Source organism: Acipenser ruthenus, chromosome 5 (genome assembly GCF_902713425.1).
Source record: "Acipenser ruthenus chromosome 5, fAciRut3.2 maternal haplotype, whole genome shotgun sequence".
In the NCBI taxonomy this organism is placed as follows: Eukaryota; Metazoa; Chordata; class Actinopteri; order Acipenseriformes; family Acipenseridae; genus Acipenser; species Acipenser ruthenus.
The window spans coordinates 34,099,773-34,121,159 of NC_081193.1; the positions used below are offsets into that span (position 1 = coordinate 34,099,773).

Sequence of the window (21,387 nt, forward strand, 5' to 3'; positions counted from 1 at the left end):
GTGTCTAGTCTGGACAGTCACACAACCGTTGCAGTGCGCAGCTTACAGCGGCGTGGAGCACAGCCTTTTTTTTTTTTTTTTGAACTGTAGCAACATTACAAATGCATTCCAAATTATCACAGACTTCAGTATTTTACAGCCAGATCCAAAATCTTCATTCTTAAAATGCAAGTTACACACAAGTATGTGGAAACAAAAGTATGATTTTAACAGGCCACCCGAAATTAACCTGCGTCTAGAACTCATTCTTGTCGTATGGCGTTTCAGCACAACAGAGAACATTGCAATACTGATTTTATATCAAATTCTACGTAATAAAGTACAGTGACTACAAAAGGTTACAAAGCACGACTAGTACTTTTTGGTTTGTGCATATCTTGTTTCGTTAAAGAATATTGATACTAACAGATAATTGGATTTGTGGGTCATAATAAATGTATTTTTTTTTATGAGAGGAATGGGACTGTACTGTATATCCAGCATTTTATTTGTACTTCCATATATCTTTGTTTACAGATCAGTTATGTTTTGCTTTTGGCATTTGTCCTAATAACACTGCAGCCAGAGTGGTGGGAAGTCATGTATCACGTCAAGATCAGTGAAGCATTTCACACACTTGCATTCTCAACTATACTGCATAATGCAGGTAACTGTCTTCTCAGGGTTGTACAAGGAGCAAAAAACAGTAAGCTGTTTAGAGATAGTTACCAAGATGAACTTATGGTGATGTTTCCAAGTAGTGGACACATATACAGTACAGACCAGATCTGAGACTTTTTCAGACAATACTCTAATAAACTAGTACAGTAGGCAAGCATACATTGCATATGATATTCGTACATATCTTCCTGTTATTATTTATGACGTGTTTTAATCATAGACACTTAAATAATAGGAGTACATCCCTATCAACACTTGACATTGCTTTTAAATATATCCACCAAATAATGCAGCCTAAACCAATCCTTATGATTTGATTTAAAAACGATAAATTATTATTTTGTATAAACTACTCTATTTTTTAATTTGAGGTGAGGTACAAATAACTAACAGATGTTTAAATTGTTTAAACTTAATTTGGAACCTGATGCTTCTAGTGGCTGCAGTTGCATTTTTTTAAAGCCTAATTAGTCTCTAGTGCAGACATTACTGCAACTTCATTCTTAGGCCTACAGCAAGATACCCATTAACATGGGATTACATTAATGTTAACCTAATTGAGCTGAATTTTCCTCATTTCTGACTTTGCAGTAGCTCTTGGAAAATGGTATATGTAAACCCTATTCATCCTTACTGTACTGCTCTCTTTTAATCCTGTACTCAGGAGGTATAACTAAGCTCGGCTCTGACCCAATGAAAGTCATAGACGAAGTGGTGGAAGTGTCCACTAACTGGATTCACGGTGCCATGTCGTTACTGTCTGACATGATAACGCCTGACGATGATGATGACGAAGGTATTCAAAGATCGCACCACTGTTTAATAGCTAACAATTTTTATTGGTCATGCCCTTGCTTTTAATGCTGTAACACACTCAAACAGGGCTGTAATGCATTCACAGAGATTTAAGTGATGCTTGGTTACAAATGTAAGCTTTAAAATGTGTGGCAGATCATCACAGCACATTTGCATAGTTGATGCACATTAGTGTTGTGGGTTCTTAGTTTAAAGATACCTGCACATCAGAATCTGTTGCTTTCAATCCAATCTGGTGACAGGTTACCCATAGAGTGGAGTTATTAACATAAATGGTATTTTGAAATGGCGATTATGATAGAATAATTAAGGTTAAAATTACATATTTAAATCACTTGTATGTGTTTATTTATATTACTTTTTTTCAGGATCTAAAATATGTATAGTAGAGTAAAGAGCCTCTACAGTGTTACTCCAGAATGCTTATTTTTCAAACATTCTACGTACTAACTTGTTTTTCTTATCCAATCTTTTGTCTTCACACCCACTGTTTTAGCTTGTGAGGAATCCTTTTTGCATGCATATTTTGGTATGGCACATTTTGATGTACAAAAACAGAAATGTACTAACAATGTATGTTTATTAATTATACAAATGCTGGTCAGACCGAGTTAACTTAAATCCCCAGTTTTGAGGATCACCCTCTACGACTTCCTGTCTGCATGTTCTGAGAGATCAGGGACTGCAGAATTAGGTTCAAGTGGTACTGGGAATGGGAAGCGACTTTTTTGTCTGTGATTCACTAAATGTGTATTATGTATTCTATTAATTTCTTCTGCATATTTATGAATCTGTTTTGCATGGCACTTACTTACACTGACTTGTTTTTCCTTATAATTTAGGTGAAACCGAGCATCCACTGAAGAGGAGAGGTTTGTTATTTTTCACTGTAGGGTAGCTGAAGCAGAAATATCTGTTGCAAATTTAAAGGAGAATTGGAGTCAATTAAATCATAGTTCTAGCCTTTAAAATCTGCTCTTTGATTATGCTTGGTTGAACCTTTGTTGTGCCGTTGTTCAGCCATAGTTAGACTGTGTTACAATATTCACTAACCAATCTACGCTGATCTGATTGTCCTTTTGAGTTACTTGAAATTATAGCTCCAGTGGAATGATCATGACAATATTAAAACCAACTCAGATGCCAGCTAAGGAGCTGTTATGCTGTTGATATGGTAGCATTAAAAGTCACATTTCATCACATCAGAAATGCATCAGTGGTTTCCTGCAATCCATTTTCTTTTCTATTCTATTTGGTACCATGTTGCTCACTCTGGTGCAGGATATGAGCACCGGATAGCTATGAAATGAGGACAAGTTTAGGTTTAAATTTGCTGAAATCATCCTTCAAGGGAGCCAGTCTTTGTCTTAGGTTTTCAGCTTTGTTTTCCATAATGTCTTAGTCTCTGCAGACATTCATAATTATGGAAAAGTATTACTGCATTCTGTTCCAGGCTCTTGTAATTTAATTGCTGCTCAGGTATAGTAGTTTCTCAAAGTAACACAGAACCCTTTGCGGCATCTATATCTGTATTGATTGGGTTTATCACAGTTTTATGCTGAGGCATGTATACATAAAGTTCAATGTCCTCTTTGTAAGGCCAGTATACATATTTCTGCATTCTATAAAACACTGGCACTGTTAATGATAATTATAATGATAATGATGATGATGATGAAGATGAAGATATCATGGATAAGCATGATGATAATGGCACTGATGAGGAGGAGGATGATGGTATTTTGGCACTGATGAGGAGGAGGATAACGGTAGGAGGCTGTGTGGTCCCATGGTTAAAGAAAAGGGCTTGTAACCAGGAGGTCCCTGGTTCAAATTCCACCTCAGCCACTGACTCATTGTGTGACCCTGAGCAAGTCACTTAACCTCCTTGTGCTCTGTCTATCGGGTCAGACGTAGTTGTAAGTGACTCTGCAGCTGATGCATAGTTCACACACCCTAGTCTCTGCAAGTCGCCTTGGATAAAGGCGTCTGCTAAATAAATAAATAATAATAATAATTGTATTCACTGACGCATTAAAGATTAAATGAGTATCTATATACACCACCACCCCTATAAAAGAATCAGATGTCTTCTATAGATATTTAGTGTTAAACTTTTTTTTTGAAAGCGTATTATTTATTTGTCTAATCACTTGCGTGAATGGCTCTGTGCTGCTTCAATGAGCTGATTTGTTAAAAAGCATAACCGATAATTATGGCAAGCCATTTTATCATTTATAGATATCTCAAATTAATTTATAGATATCTCTTAATATTTGAAGATATCTCTAACTCATTTCCAGATATCTCTAAATATTTGAAGATATCACTCATCAGTGTAACATATCTTAAATACATTTAGAGATATCTCAAAATGATTTCCAGATATCTTTACATGGAGCTTTAAATAAGATATCTAAAATGCATTTTCAGATATCTTTAAATCATTTTAAGATATCTCAAAATGTTTTTGAAATATCTTTAAATACTTTTCAGATATCTCGAAATCATTTAGAGATATCTCTAAATAACTTCCTGTTCATTTAGAGCTATCTCTCCATACAAAACATTGAGCATTTTCACAGGAAGTCATTTAGGGAGGTCTTGAAATGACTTCCTGTTCATTTTGAGATATCTGTAAATGATTTAGATATATCTAAATGAACAGAAAGTTATGTAAAGATATCTTTACATGATTTAGAGATATCTTTAAAACCCTAATATTAAGATATCTCTAAATGACAGTTTGGCGTACCATGCTAGCAAACTCCACATGGTTTCCATATTATTTAAAGATATATGTAAATCAATTTGAAATATCTTTATTTCATTTTTAGATATCTCTAATTGATTTACAGATATTAAAAAGAATTTTAGATATCAAAAATGGCACAATTAAAGATATCTGTAATTAAATTTGCGATATATTGAAATGTTTTACAGATATCTCTAAATATTTCAAGATAACTTAAAAAGCAATTTGAGATATCTCTAAATTATAGTTTGGCTCGGCATATGGGTGGCTTCCAAATGAATATAATGGCAAACACATATATTTATTTATTTAGCAGACACCTTTATCCAAGGCGACTTACAGAGACTAGGGTGTGTGAACTATGCATCAGCTGCATTGTCACTTACAACTACGTCTCACCCGAAAGACAGAACACAAGGAGGTTAAGTGACTTGCTCAGAGTCACACAATGAGTCAGTGGCTGAGGTTGGATTTGAACCGCGGACCTCCTGGTTACAAGCCAATTTCTTTAACCACTGGACCACACAGCAAATACTGGTAGAAGTCTACCAGTATTTGCTATAAACAATTGGTTGTATTTGGAAATTTAATTCAGGGAATGGAAGCTAGGTCATTAATAACCATAACATATTATTTGCTAAATATACATCCCAAATCATTAGCTTTACCCTATAGTAGTTATGATGATACATTCTTTTTTTCTTTCAATCCTAGGTGAAGCTCATCCATCTAAGCAGAAAGGTTGGTGACTTTCTATATTCTATATTAAGACAATAGGTTGAATCATACGACTGTACATGTTAGCTAAGAATTCCTGCATCTGTTATATATTTAAAGGGTTATTAGGAAAAAGAAACAAGAATAACATACATTATGCAGTATCATGTGTGACAATAACCATAATACAAAAGGTTTCATGCAACATACAGCCTTGTCACTTCATTGCTTAGATATGTACGGCTTTGTGATTACAAACGCAATAACATCAGAAAGATTAGGAATATTATACACTTAATTTTGTGTACATTTCAAAGTTAACATGCAATTGTAAATAGTTTATTTCCCTTTACTTTTATTTAGCATTTCAATCTTAATTATTTAGCTTTGACCATTTTTGCAAGTTCACAAGAGTACAATATTTGTAAGAAAACCACTGATAAATAAAAGAAATATGATTTAAAACCTGGTTGTGTTTTGTTAGAGGGCACAAATTATAGTATATTTTAATTATACAGTAATGTAACAAAGTATATTAGATTTACTGAAGTGGTTGCCAACCGTGGTCCTAGGGTCCCTATGTGTCTTCTGATTCTAATTCCAACTAAGCTCTCAATTACTTAACTAGACCCTTAATTCAACTAATAATTTAAGGATTGTAGAGTTTGTTGCATTGGGGCAAGGGGCAGGCAGCAGTTATTATTTGAAGATTGATAACATATTTCAACATTAAATAGTATTTTTGTGTATTCAGTTATAAAACTATTAGAAATAAGTAACGGTTATTTGAATGGATAACTTGGAAATCTGGCAGTTTAGTTAGGGTTGATGTAGCATCTACACTATGTTGTTGACTGGGTGGACCCAATAATGTTAATTTTATTGATTTGTTTATTTGGGTAGCAAGATTATATTTTGTGGATCTCCTGAAATGTTATCTAGACTTCTGTGGTTAGAAAGAAGTTTTTGTCTTGATTTTGTTTTGAAATATGTTTAGTTGTCTACTCCGAGAGGTGTGTTTTGAATTTTATATATATATTTTTTTTTTTGTGTGTTTTCTTTTATTGTTTTCCCATTTGAGTAACGACTTAAGCATGAGAAACCTACAGTAACATATGCTTCGTGAAGACAGTGGACAGCAATAATTCCTAAGGTCTCTGCATATATCCTTGGAATGTGTGTGATACTGCAGGAGACACCCTTAGAAATCCAGTTTAAACCACATCTTCCGGTGCTAAATTAAGATACAGAAGTGTTTCCTTTTTAAAATTGAATATAAAAACAAACATCTGATTTTTCCCCAATTCAGATGAGTGATAATATGAATCTATATATAGCTGTAACGCCCCCAGCCTCAAACCAGGCTCTGAATTACAGTAAGTTCAGTATTCATGAAACCTAGACTGTACATTTCCTGAATATCAAATTTAATTTAAATTCCCAGTACTATTGTTTAACCTTCATAGTGTTGTACTGCATTCTTTTTCAATTGTACACAATTTTCCCTTTTCTGAAAACATTTTCATGTTGTGTTTTGCTGTTCTCTCTTTTTCCCCATTTTGGAGAGAGCTGCCTCCTACAGGGTTACTGGAGCAAACCCTTTGTGCATTTTCAGTAGATCCCATGCAATTCCAGCCTTAAAAGTGCTTCTTGAAATAACACTGACTTATTTTCAAAAGTAGCTGCAACAGTGGGCCTGCGCTTGCAAATTAAAGACTGCAGAAATCAAGATTTTCCTGCCCTTAGTATTAACTTGGATTTAAATAACACATGTATTGATAATTAAATCTGAATAAAATTGCTTCAATTTTGCTCTGTTAATTGCAAGAAATTAATCAAATTTGGTCCCTTTAATTTTTATAATTAAATGTATCAATAGAATATGTGATATAAACAACAGCAGTAATACCATACATTGTATTTCATTTGAGAGTTTGAGGACTTATAATTAGTCACCATTTAAATGTCAGTTTTAAAAATCAAGCCTTCTGATTCTGAAGAAGTAATAGGTGATGATGATAATGACAAAGATGGAGACGATGATGGAGATAACAGTCCTCAAAAGTAAGAACAATGCAAAAAATCTAGTCATTAAAAGCAAAAAACAATCGGATAAGGTTCCTACTAAACAGAAGAAGGATGATGATGATGATGATGATGATGATGATGATGGAGACGATGATGGAGACAATGATGATGATGATGATGATGGAGACGATGATGGAGACAATGATGATGATGATGATGATGGAGACGATGATGATGATGATGATGATGATGATGGAGACGGTGTTGATGATGATGATGATGGAGACGATGATGGAGACAATGATGATGATGATGATGATGATGATGATGGAGACGGTGTTGATGATGATGATGATGATGGAGACGATGATGATGATGATGATGATGGAGATGATGATGATGATGATGATGGAGACGAGGATGATGATGATGATGGAGACGAGGATGATGATGATGATGGAGACGATGATGGAGATAACAAATGTGTAGTCCTCAAAAGTAACAAAAGCAAAAAAAAGTCAATAAAAGCAAGAAGCAATCAGATAAGGTTTCCACTATAGAGAAGGAGGAGGAGGATGATGACAATTATGATGACGAAGGCAATGATAAAACTTTTGTTACTAAAAGTAAGAAAGATGCCATGAATGTAGCAATTCAAGGTAGTAGTAAGGTAACTCATACTTGAAATTGGAGAAGCTAATTACAGTAAATATACCAATTAGATATTAAAATATGGTTTAAGAATGTGTCCTAATTTTTTCAGTACATTAAAAGCCACTGCAGTGTACTGTACATGATTTGTTGAGTACACACCATAGTGTTATTAGGTACATGAAGTTTAGCATTTGATGTTCTCAAGTAAATATACATAGCTGGGAAAGTATCTAAATAGTTTTATATATTTTATTAATATGTATTTATATTTTCAAAATGTACTAATTTCAAGTATGAGTTATTAAAATACTAGAAAAAGTAACTAAGGCTGTGTATTGTAGACATTTTTATTATTAAAACCGACAGCTTTACTAATTTGTGGAACTATGTGTGTTGGTGGTGACTAAATATAAACATTTTAGTTATTTACTTCTGAGTCCTTAACATTCACAATATGAAGTAAATGTAAAAGGCGTATTACTAAAGCAGCGGCTGCTGAATATGTTGCTAGTGTGGAAAGCTGCTTCTCAAGTTGCACATCTTTTTAATATGAAATGATATACTAATGAACTCCTGTGACAAGATGCAGCAGATGCAACAGTCCATTCTTATGTAAGAATTGCTCACACAAATGTGGTGAAACATGATACAGATCTACAATACTGATTCCTGTAATATGTTATTGATATACTTGATGGGGAATGTTTATCTTTCATAACACAACAAAACCGCTTGCCATTTGTACAGTTTCTTTTTTTTTTAATAATATTTGTAATTTATGGACAAATGTATTTGTGGCCTCCCTGGACCATACAATATTACAAACTTTACAGTTTTAATTATGTTGTTAGCCAACACTGAAATATCAGCCTCACACATTTAATACAGTCTGTCAAACTGTCATACAAAAAGAGCAGACTTGATCATCAAGATATAACATACTTTATAAATATTCATTGTTGTAATATAGAACAAATACATTTGTATATTTCCCAGAACTAATAAGTTTCAATATAATGCTACTTGTCATTTTATAGTAAACAATAATATGGAATATTTTACTGAATGCAAAGTCACTTTCTTCTGCCTGGTTATAAAGTTATAATACATATTGATGTATTACATTTAATCTTGTATAACAGTTTATATTATATTTTCAAATATTGTCTAAACTGAATCTTAAGGTCCCCCAGTCATGATATGTTGGTTAAAAAGTGAAATGAAAGTATCACGCACATGGAGTATAGTTTGCAAGGACGCTATTAAGCACATTTATGAAAAGTGAAATCTGTATGACCTTCCTGGCATTTAACAAGAATAGTGTTATTAAAATGTCATAATATTGAAAACAAGCTCTTTCTAAGCATTTTCAGAAAGCAATTCACTTTCAAAATATGAAATACTACTAAATAATTGTTAAAATAAGATTAGGAGTGCATCCATACGCACTTCATACACTTATTTATTAAAGTTAACGTTACAAGTGTTAATGACAAACTATAAATACACCTAAAGATCCACTAACTCTACCTACAATTTAAAACTCCTCATCTTTGCTGCATTTTATTTAAAATCAGCACCACCAATAGAAATACAAGTTTTACACATTCTTAAAAACTGCAATAATAGCTACACTTTACAGTGATTGTAATATATTGCATATCAAACCCCTGAACAGACTGTTGGAACTATATTTTTAAGATAGAATGATGGGGCAGGACTTGGCAATAATTTTGTCGGTTTCAGTATCAGTTCTTGTTGTTTGTTTGTGAGGCTGGACTATGTCAGAACTCTATTCACTACGTCCCCCCAGACGTAAACAAGGCATCAGAAGTGACCCAAGTGTCCTAAGCAATGACAATCCCTAAGCTCTGTGTATATATAATCATCTTTTACTGTCTACTTTACATATTTGTAAGAAATGTTCTCTTAATAAAGCAGTTTTTTTCACATCACAATCTGAAAATATATGCATATTAAAGATCTAGGAAGATGCAGGTATTATTAAGTGACAAGAAAACCCTCAGGATACAGTAAAGTGATTCACAATAATCCAATAATAATGTTTACGTTTACAAACAGAGGGATGATAGTTGCCATGGGGACAGGATTATCTTCCATTGTGTTGCCAAGGTTGTTTATTGAGCATATATTTCTTAATATGTAAAACATATTAACAATCTGTCATAATGATAAAGATAAATCATAATCCTTGAAGAGATTTTGTCACTTTGGTCTTTCAATTAAATTACATCTGCTATCTCAGCCAGCCAATAAGAGATGATGTCATTACTGAAAAATTAAAGCTATTTATCACCCTGCAAAAGTCTATATCAATCTGAACAATGGGCATTAAATTTGGTTGATATTAAATTGTAAGTCTCATATCTTCATATATTTAGCCCAATAGCAGTGGACAGCTGGTGATATAGAAATAGACTGTTCATAATATGCCTGTAATTCATTCACTGTAAATTCTTTTCCCGCTTTAAATCAGAAGAAAATTACCTAGTGGCATAAATCTACCAGGTTTTCACAAAAGCAACTACATTATTGAATACTCTATTCCAGAGAAGAAAAAATGCCATAAAATGATTGCATATACTATTTGATACAGTGCTATTGGGGCGTTTTTAATTCCTTAATTAGCATTACCTTTGTATTATTGGAGCACATTTTGCCAATTTGTATAATGTGCACTATAGATAGAAATGGTGAACTGTTAAACGTACACTTTATATGGGTTACCTAAATAATTGGATTTCAGGTTAATTTGATACTGTTTTAATTAGTGTTGAATGAGTAATTTAAGGGTAATTTTAATTACTATAAATGTGTTTTTAATTTAGAAATAAATAATAGATGAATATTATGTTTTCTTTGACCTTATTAAGATTTGAAATAATGTTAATATTAGAGCTTGTAGTTTTAAAAGGATAAAGAAAATTAGATTTTTAATATCATTTTCAAGGTGCTGTTTTAACTTGTGAAGTCACTGGTAATATTAAAGTCTAATAACCATTATTTTCTATTCCCATGTATAGCACAAGGTAAGACATCTTAAATAGACACCATGAAGTACCTTCACCAGCTGTCGCGTGACAGCTGGTGAGAAAAATTCAAATTAGCATCCTCTAAACAAAAAGGAGGTGCTAACAATGATGGTGACTAACACATCTTTTTTCAAACTGTAAATTAAATAATTAATTGTAACAGTGCACCAAAAGAAACCGTGCAGAGCACACCATTTAGAGCCCACTGGTCGACAAAGGCCATCATGTCACCACTCTGCATTGGTGTGCTCCAAATTAACCCGGGACCATAACAGGGCCCTGAACATGGCTTCTTACACATCCTGGTCTTGTAAATGGCCAGTTTACCAAGAGCCAGGAGCAGATTCACCAGGTGGTCTCTCAGTAGTAGTAGTATTATGTATAGCAGATGAAACATTACTAGAGGAGGACTTCAAAATTGGGTGACACTGATGTTGATGATAACATGATTTTAATTAGATATTAAACGTCAGTTTAAATAATTACAAATAATGTTGACCTTCTAATGTTTTTTTTTTTTTTAATTGAAACATGTATTTTCTGATGTATCCATGTTGTCAATAATCAGTTTTTATAGCGTAGAATTGATCCATACAAAATGGGTAAGTCTCAGTTGTATGTGTGTATCAATTTCTTGGTTTGAAAAGTATTTGGTGTTAGAAAGCATGGTGCTATTTTTTTATGAAGAATTGTTTTAACTTACAGATGTGATTCCTGGGTTGCGAAAATCCTTGGAGAGTCATATAATCAAATTACTTATATAACCCAGCAATTGCAAGGGAGTTTAAGAGGCTGCGGGGAGAATGAACATTTTTCAAGCTAAGAGAAAAAAATATAAACTAAAAAACAGTTGCTCGTGAACAAATATTTCTCCAGATAGGTAGTAGGTTTCCAAGAAATAATTGATTCACTGACACAAACACAGAGGTTAGCATTAACTTTTAGTACTTAAATAACCTTGCCTTTTCTGTTCTCAGATTACTAATTGAAGCCATTTCTATTTTACAGTAATGAATAAAAACACCAAAGAAACAAATGAAAGAAAATCAAGGGACGTAAAGAAAGCACCACTAAAAGGTATATCATTTTAGACAGTATAGTAGAATACCAGATGCTAGATACCACAAACTGTATTCACAGCTCTTGAAATAGGCCTAATTTCTTTAATAAGTAGCTTAGTCATTACACATACAGTAGTAGTATAGAGTGTAAACAATTTGTATTTTTAACCATCAGTTTTTTGGCCACAATCAGTAAATAAGGTCAAAATAAGGCATATATGTTCAAAGTGACACTGAGGACAGTGGAACTTCTTTTGGAAATTACATTTAAATTTCATTCTTATATAAAGAATAAGCATTAGGTCATGGCCTCATCTTGTGCTTTGGACTACCTGTACTGCATGTGAAAGTTCACTTGGAATAACAAACATATGAGGTTGGAACAAGACATGGCTCTTATTTTTGGTAAAAAAAAAAAAAAAATGTTGATGGACCATTAGCATAGAGAGAGTATGGTATTGCTATTCAGCATTATAGTTTGAAAAAAAATCATGGGTATCTTTGGGGAGAGTGTAAAATTTGTCTGAAGTATCAAACCTGTTCTCTGTTTGCTTTTTTATTTGCAATTGTGAGGCCTTTTCTTTGTGACAGTGATTTAAAGCAACTTTAGCCCATTAACAAAAGCTTGCTTCCATTTCTAGAGGCGAGAAAGGTTAAAGTCACCAAGGCAGAGGAAAAGACAAAGAAGGCAGCAAAACCAGAAAAGAAAGTAGAGAGAGCCAAGAAAGAAATCAAGGAAGTGGAAAAAGCAAAGCCCAAAGCCAAGTCGAAGGAGGAGACACCCTCAAAGACAGAATCGAAAGGTAAAAAAAGCAAGAAGGACGCAGAAGACACTGAGTCCCAGAAAGTAGTGACAAAGAAACTAAGAGATGATGATAAAAAAAGAGAAAAAAGAGAGCATAACTGAATCTTGAGACTGGAGAATTGTGTTCAGATTGATTTACATCAGTCAATGAACCTGTTCTTGGTACTCACAGTGCTGTACTATGTGTGCCTCATACATTAAAGGGTGTAGTTAGTTGTGTGTAAAGTTAGCTGCTGTAAGTGATATAATGGACATACCCAGACAAAGGGTTAACATTGTTGCTTATGGAGGGGAAACATCTCTGACAGATCTTTCAAGTGTGCCGTTATAGCATGTCACAGTGGACATTTTAATTATTGAGAATTATAAACCTCTAAAACAACAATTCTCCATATGGGCTATCTGATAAAACATCTTGACAAGATAAGAAACAAATCCAAGCAATCAAAAAGTTGGCACTAATAAACCTAAAGTATATTCTATATTTCTATATTTTGTGGTAACAACCATTCATTGTGCCTAACATGTCTTTAATACTTCAGCTGGAACTACAACATGGATGACATCATGTACAGTATATATATATTTCTGTGCAGTTGTTCTCAGTTACAGTGAGGAAGGAGAAGGTTTTTAATCTCCCATTAATTTTCTTCATTGCTCTTTTTCCCTTCTGCTCTGCTAGATCAGTTTGAGTTCTGTCGCTATGTGGTTGACTTGTATACACATGAGGATGTTTCTTCAGGTACTTTGGTCTTGTATTTCTGTCTAATACTAGTTGTTTGAAGTTGTTCTCCTCATATACTTAACAACGCTTCAAGCTGATATAAAATTCTGAATATACTAGCTTAGAAATCGGATGGATTTGAAATACATTATTCATATCAATCATATTAAACATTAATACCATAGGTCTTGGCTTTTGGCATCATTTTGGATGATTTATGTTAATGAAAATGAATAATACCTAAACATATGAACGAATGGTGAAGCACCAAAGATGCACTTTCTTACCTGGTCTTTGAAACTCCTTTTTGGATCTTGTTGCATAACTCTTCTCTGCTGATTCTTCATGCAGTGTAATGTATCTGGGTGCATGTGTGTAAATGAAACCCGTCATGATTATTACCATGGTTTCCAATGACTAATTCCATTAATTCTGCAGTTCCCTTTGTAAACAATATACAGTCTTGCGTTTTTTTTGCTTTTGTTCCATCCCTCCTCCACCTATAACTTTGAATGTCAGAGCAGCGTTATATACAGTATTATGGTTCTTTTAGAATTAACTTAGTTCATTCCTTACAACTCCACTGTGTACCTCTATATTATTAAAACATTGGGCTGAGTTACAATGCTTTTTAAGCAAAATAACTTTTAACAACATCCCTTAACTCACTAAGCTTCTCGACCGAGTGCCTTTCCTGTTAACAAAAGGCCATCAAATCATGGGATTGGGTCGTATCGTGATGAGCTCACACTGTATAAGAGGTTGCCTTTTCATGGCTGTTACATATATATATATATATATATATATATATATATATATATATATATATATATATATATATATTAAATATACGTTACATATATTAAATATATATATATATTTCTACAGTATGTGGACAGACAGTACTTGGGTGAGGGTTTTAATCTGGACCTAAATATTCAATTCAAACCTGTCTTTGGTGCTTATTCAAAGTAAAAATGGTGTTAAGGTTGAAATAGAAACATGTAATGTTTACAGACAATGTGCCAGGTACTGGAGTAGAGAGCCACCAGTTATTAAATTACAGTCCAATTACTGACGCTTGTCATAAGTATTTCCCTTACAATCAGGACAGAATAGCAGGGTTTATGTAAGTGAATAAGAAAGAAAGATAATTTTCTAATTCAGTAGTTTAATGTTATGTTTGCATTAATACAAACCACACTTTAACGGTTACTGAATAACACCCAGGTAAGTACGTTTACTTTGTGCTTCGTATTTCAGGTTATTACTGCAACAAATTATGCTAGATACATACACTTGGTACCAGCAAATTTAAAAAAAGAGATTGATACAGATTTTTTAGAGACATTATTTATGGGGTTTCCATGCAAGTTTTTTTTTTTAACTTGAGACATTTACACAAGAAAAATGTCTTGTGTAAAGTGCTTTTTTGGGTTTCCGTTTACTCCGTTTATTTTACTCGAGTAAACTGGGCTTTTCACCTGATGTTATGCAAATGAATGGGAAAGGTGGGATTGATATGGAAATTAGTTATGCATAAAGTACTCGTGCTGTTTTTGAAGATTACTAGTGAAATTTTGTGAAAATGTGGTTTCCATGCGCAAAGAACTGGTACACGAGTGAATCTAAACTGCTGTAATAAAGCAAAATACCTTGTGCCTGGTTGGTTAATAATGTGTTTTACTGCTGTTGCTCAAATTGTTTTTCAGATGTCATTAGTGGGGTGTCATGTTGTTAGTAGTGAATACTGTTTCAACTCATTTGTCTTACGACTCATTAATTAAAAATAAACTAGGAGGTATAAAATGAAACTGACCATGGCTGAAAACCGGCGGAGACGTTTATATATATATATATATATATATATATATATATATATATATATATATATATATATATATACCTTTTATTCAGGCAATACAGCATATAGGGGATCAGGTGATGCTGCACATACTACCCTGCCTTAGAAACCCTACCTGTCCAGACAGTTGACAGCTGCTGAGGAAGTATTCAACACCATGCTTGGGCAAATACGGGTAGTGGGCACTTGAAAGGGAGGTGGCAGATACTGATGAAACAGACTGAAGTGCATTAATTTGTTCCCAAAATCGCCACTGCCTGCTGTATCTGCACAAACTCTTGTCAACAACAAAATGAGGTGTTCAGGAATCAGTGGCTGCCTATGAGACAGACGGGGAAGGTTACCAATGTTGCCAAGTCTCATGAGAAAAAAAAGCGGCACTGCCTTTCACAACAAGCCTAAAACAAGTGCAACCCATGTTAGAGTGGGTGTTTAGGCAAATTACAACCCGCAACTCTCAAAAAACAAGCAACTGTGAAGGTTACCTCAGCCACCAGTTTCAACTGGACAGCAGCAATCTGAGGAGGCTCGTGCTGTCAGAGATTCTCTCCTTTCTTTTAAATTGTGTTGGATTAACTGTTGTGTTAAATATTAATGATGCCAACAAATAAAACACAATCAATACATTCTTTTGCAGTTTTATTTGGTCTGTTCTTTGAGGGTATCAACAAATTGTTGGATGTTTGTTGCACTGTTTTGGGCAATCGAGCTGGCTCATGACATCCAGTTCACCAGCTATATTTATTAATGTGGAGGGCAGACACGCGTTGTCTTTGGACATAGCTGGGATTAAAAAAGGACAGGAATTAATTCAGTTACATTTAAGCAGCTCACTTGCTCTTTGTGTTTAACTTTAGCGTAATTTTTACAGCAAGGGTATTCTCAAACAGCTGCTTTAATACTACAACAAGGGCATAACACAGTTCATGCTAAGTAGTTTAATACAGAACTGTAAACCCACAAGAGATACACAACATGACAGTCCAGACACAGCAAAAAACAATAATAACAAAACCTGCCCGCATTATCATTAAGGTGAACTACACCACTGCTAACCATAAAATCGCCCTTCAGCCACTACTTTCTGTCGTCTTGGAATCCACAGTAACAACTGACATGCTCCCTTGCAATATTTATAGTTAAGGATAATGGCTCATTAACATTTACACATAAAATGCATGTTTCCATGCGAAACTGGGCGTGGATTTTCCCGTGTGTTTCATCATTTACACGAGTAAATGAGATTTACTCTATCCTTCTCTTTGGCGTTTTTTTCGGCCACAAACCTGATTTACACAAGTAATTCTCCCATACGTGCACACGCATCGCTATTTCACGTGTAAATTGACCCGCATGGAAAACCCTTGATTGTTTACTTTTTAAAATGATGTGTTTGTTTGTTTCTGTTTAGCTAGGCCTACCTTTTTATATTTCTTATGCTCTGCACAAGTCCTTCTTTGGAACATGGAGCTTAATATCTGTTTACTAATTAGGATGACATTCAGATTTGTTTTTAGAATAAAAGCTGTAATAAAAACTAGTGGTAATAGTTTTGAATGTCCGCCTCTTCTTCATTTAAATTATGTTATGACCATGTTTTGTTGTTGATAACAGTGAGCAAACCAATTGAAAGGAAAGGAGATGCTGTTGAAGACAATGTAATTTTGAGTGAATTTCTGAATTATAATTGGAAAAACTCAATAGAAGCACTTTCATTTGGACATCAATTAAAACATAATTACAACATATTTACAATTAAAACTAAACCATAACTAATAACAATGAGGTAGTCAGTTCTGCTCCAATCCAACATTTATAATGAAATTGAGAGCCAGAGGGCCTATTTAAAAAGCTTTAACTCATGAAGTATTTAGTCTGTTTTTAGAAGTCTATTTTGAATAATTAAACAGTCAATTCATGAAATTGCTCTGGAGTGCTGATAGAGTCAACAACAGCATGGGACATTTTAGTGGTATATAAAACCGTATGTAATTCATCAAAAGGTTAAATTATGATTGAATATACTGAAAAGCTTAATAAAGCATGATTCACATCCTTGTAATAAACATTGAAACTCCCTGCTAATAAATCAGTTCCGTCGGATGCTGGTAATAAAAAGTATTCACATCTTAGAAGCAAAGTAAATGCAAATTGAACTGATGTAAATCCAGATACCTACAATGACTTGTGCCTAAATGTTCTGCTAATCTTGTACATTTTGCTATGTACTGTACTGTTTAATCTTATACTATTTGTATTTGTCCTGTTTGTTTTGCAATGTGTTGCTTATTGTGTTGCTTATTGCTTGACTTGTTTTCACCCAATAACATTTTTACATGAACATGATTTGATGCAGTTTTGTTTTTTTTTTCTCCCCAGACTCTTTTATTTCTATATTGGTGTTAAAATGTGCTTAACAGCATGACTATGCTGTTCAAATCATGTTCATGCTGCATGATGTATTGTTCCCAGGTCCACATGTGTGATGATTTGTTTTTGAATGGAGTTACTAACACTTGCAACCATATTGAGTAGGGTAGTAGCACCTAAAAAGTTGAGCACATTTTGTGTTTTCTGTGAAAAGTTGGCCATGCACTTTTCTCCACTTTGCAACTGGAAGAAGTCCTATTAAACCTGGAGTGGAACGGCCCTCCAGGACTGGGATTGGACACCCCTGTCTAATATCTAATTGTATTACTAACTTTATTCTTAATGCTACTGTATATAATTGTGGATAATAAACTTACTGTATATAGAAGCCTTGTCTTAATTTCTGCAGTGGCTCTTTGTGACATAACACATAACACATTACATTTTCAGGGTTTTGCAATATAAGGCTAGCATTCATAATATGATCTTAAACATCATTATCTTAAAATAAGATGTGATATTTTAACAATTACAGATGTTAAATGAATCGTTTAAAATAAAGTATTTTGGGCTAGATTCTTAGAGCTTTTTACTCGAATTATTATTATTTTTTTCTCCAGATAGTAAAAATGCACAGAACGAATTAACCAAACCTAAAATAAACAACTCTGATTTTTAATGTAGGGGCTTGTGAGTAGACCTATGTTGTTTCTTAAACATGTTGGCATTGTAATAGCAGCTTTTTCCTTTCAGACAAAAATTGCATTCATGACAATTTTAAGTAAATGGCTTTGACAACCTTCCACTTTAGTGACAGATTTGCTCTCAAAACTAAAATAAATCCTCACAACAATTATAAATTATACTGGAACTGTTCCAAATCATCACTTAGCTAAGTAAAAATCAAGCGATTACTCACCAGTCATTTCTGCCTAGTAACATACTCAATGCTCAGATCCATAATGGCAGAAACAACAGAGCACAGGTTATAATAGGTAGGTATGCATAACAACGGCTCAAAGAGATTCGGGACAATGCACTTTCATGAACAGCTGAATAATAAAGACACTAATGTCAGCTCTGCAAATGGACCCTGGCTCCATTGACATTACAGACTGTGCATTGGTCTCTGAACCTGCATATCAGTGTTTGACCCACTGTAAGTTACTGGTATCAGGGGAGTAGCTCAAACTGGATGACTTTCATCACCATCAAGGCAGTCAAGTGGTTAACGTCTTTGTCAGTCCGCAGCTTCCCATACAATTCATGATTTTTGTTGATATTTTTTTATGGGTTTGGTGCTTCTACAGACAGCTTGGAATGATAGAAATTCAGTAATAACATAAACTCTTAGTATTAATAAGGGATTTCTGAACTCACTGTGCGCAGCTCTGTGTTATTTAAAGAATTTGCGCAGGAGATATGCTGCAATGTCATAAAACTGTTCTTTAAATAACTGCAGGCAATGTTGGTTGGAACCAGCGATACTGATAGGGTTTTATACAAATAGATAAGGGAAGGGAGGAGATGTCTCAGATTTCCAGAATCATCCCAACCATGTACTTTACTGTCATCATTTAACCCTTTTAGATTGAATTATTTTATAACATGCAAATATTGACTTTGGATTGTTAAGAATTAGACCTACACATCTAGGCCCGACAGTATTAACATACCAAAACTCCATTAATTAATGAGGCACTGATTGAAACTCGATGTCACATTCATGGATTCTATTTTATTTAAATCGTCTTGCCTTTTTATTAGTAGCACAGAGATGAATCCATCTTCATCATTAGTTTTTGAAATAACAAATGAATGTGCTGTATGCTATCATTAGAACATTAGCTGTATGCTATCATTTGAACATTAGCTTTGCAACATCGTGCTTTACAGGACAGGACATTGTTATACAAACAGTACATTATAACCCTGTTCCATGTCATATTTGGGAATTCTGTGTTTTAACCACATTCTTTGAATGCAGGGGTAGAAACAGCTCCAGGCCTGCCTAAAGGAAGCTCCACACCAAAGAAGCGAGCAGCACCTGCTGTGGAAGGCAAGCTGTTTACTCTTTTTTTCCCCTACAGTACTAAACGAAACACTATTAACACTTTAACAAAAATATAAAATGTATCTCACCCAGTTTTATATATATTGTACAATGTGTTCTGTAGATAACTGCTATCAGTCTGAGTTAAAACCAGGGTCATTTGTAGGTTTTTGGATGTATTGACAACTGCTCCGCCATGTAATATGAAAGAAAAAGTGAAACCCAATTTAGGGGTAGTTTTCCATATGTTAATGGAGATTGTAATGTAGTTTGCATAGGAATGTGTTAATGACTTATTGATGTATTTTTAAATGGTTGAATATATGACCAATGTATGTATTTAAATACGTTGTAATGGCATTGGATTCATATACAGGGTGTTACCCATTATTGCAAATGCATACTGTTCAATATTTTATCACTTCGAACAATACACCTCTTCAGAGCATTGGTGTCTTTAGACAAAATACACAGCAATGAGAACTATTCAGTGGAGCTGCTGTAAATGGTGCGGGATCTAAATCCTGCTGTTATTTAAATCATTAAAATATTTAGCAGTGTGTGTGAATCTATTCAGTGTAATTTTGTCTTTAAAAATAAGTACAATTCCTGGTTCAATTGCAGTATTAGGATCAACTGTTTAGATCAATTGAACAGACCCCAAATTCATACACATTCACAGTATTACTTCTTGCAGGGCTAAATGAAGCAGTAACAAAAGCTCTGCCTACAGAAAACCCCACCACAAAAAAAGCCTGCAGCACCTGCTGTGGAAGGCAAGCTGTTCCTGGTGTTTACTGACATTACTAAACGCAATATTATTAACAGAACTATAGTTTAGGAATACCAAATGTCATTCTCCCTAATGACCTGAACAAGTGGAGCGTAAAGGCTAAGGCTTCTCTTGGTTCAATAATTTCCAGGAGAGGAAATTCATTTATTCTTACTGTGGGCTCAAAATAGTTCCTCGTTGGAATACAGGGTATTGCATTTACCTGTAATATCTGACATTCCAAGCACTTGTCTGAAGCTGTGATCATCACGTTGTGGAACCCAACCTGTGTTTCACAATTCAGGTTTGTTTGGCAAGTGGGAGAAGCATGCTGATGTCTTTTTGAGATCCTGAATGGGTCACAAAATTAAATTCTCACTGTTGAGATTATATACTTTTTGCCCAGTTCAGTGTGTTAAATATGTCTTTTGACTTAACCCAGCTGGACCCATGATTTTTCTTTTTTCTTGATTTTTTTTAAAATTGTCAATATGGTAGTTGTCCACAAGATAACCAGACTGTGCTAGTGCCATATTTCCCCAGCCTGTACGTATCCAGTAGTATATGGGCATATTTTATATTAAATTGCTTTCTTGGGCACTGCATATGTTGTTTTTATGTTTCACAAAAAAAAGAAAAGGTTTATTAAATGCTGACAAAACAGAGGTGTATGGATTGTTCATTGATATTCCTTATCTTTCAGTTATTAAAAAACATAAATGGGATACTTAAAAAAGAGCAAAATTGTGCATTCAATTCAGACCACAAAACCTGTCTTTCTGAAGTAAGGACTGGAGCTGTTATAAAACGTTATCGTTGCGAATTCAAAGCTCACCTCTTATTGAAGTATTCATCTTAGGCCTTGCCTGTACCGGACTTGGAGGCACGGGTGACTCATGTGTTCCCATCATGACATAAACAAAGCATTTAAATAGCCAGAAATATCCATCCTCTAAATATAATGTTCCAGTTGCATCACCAGGCCAACAAAAGGCAATAGGTGGGCTTTAGTTTCAGGCAGAAATGTTCATTCAAGTCTATTGAGTTTTTTTGAG

General features: G+C 34.1%; 1 protein-coding gene across 16 annotated transcripts in view; it reads left to right on the top strand.

The window, feature by feature from the left end:
* Nucleotides 1-21,387, top strand: part of LOC117403175 (triadin-like) — a 131,685-nt gene that overhangs the window by 29,938 nt on the left and 80,360 nt on the right. For 12 of the 16 annotated variants that reach the window (XM_059024071.1, XM_059024072.1, XM_059024061.1 and 9 more), the window contains 7 exons: nt 1,325-1,456; nt 2,319-2,348; nt 4,946-4,972; nt 11,692-11,760; nt 12,386-12,547; nt 13,232-13,291; nt 19,495-19,566. In XM_059024071.1, coding sequence (XP_058880054.1) covers nt 1,325-1,456; nt 2,319-2,348; nt 4,946-4,972; nt 11,692-11,760; nt 12,386-12,547; nt 13,232-13,291; nt 19,495-19,566 — 552 coding nt within the window. The remainder of the gene's footprint in view (nt 1-1,324; nt 1,457-2,318; nt 2,349-4,945; nt 4,973-11,691; nt 11,761-12,385; nt 12,548-13,231; nt 13,292-19,494; nt 19,567-21,387) is intronic. The other 4 variants (XM_059024074.1, XM_059024069.1, XM_059024075.1 and 1 more) reach the window with 4 other exon arrangements.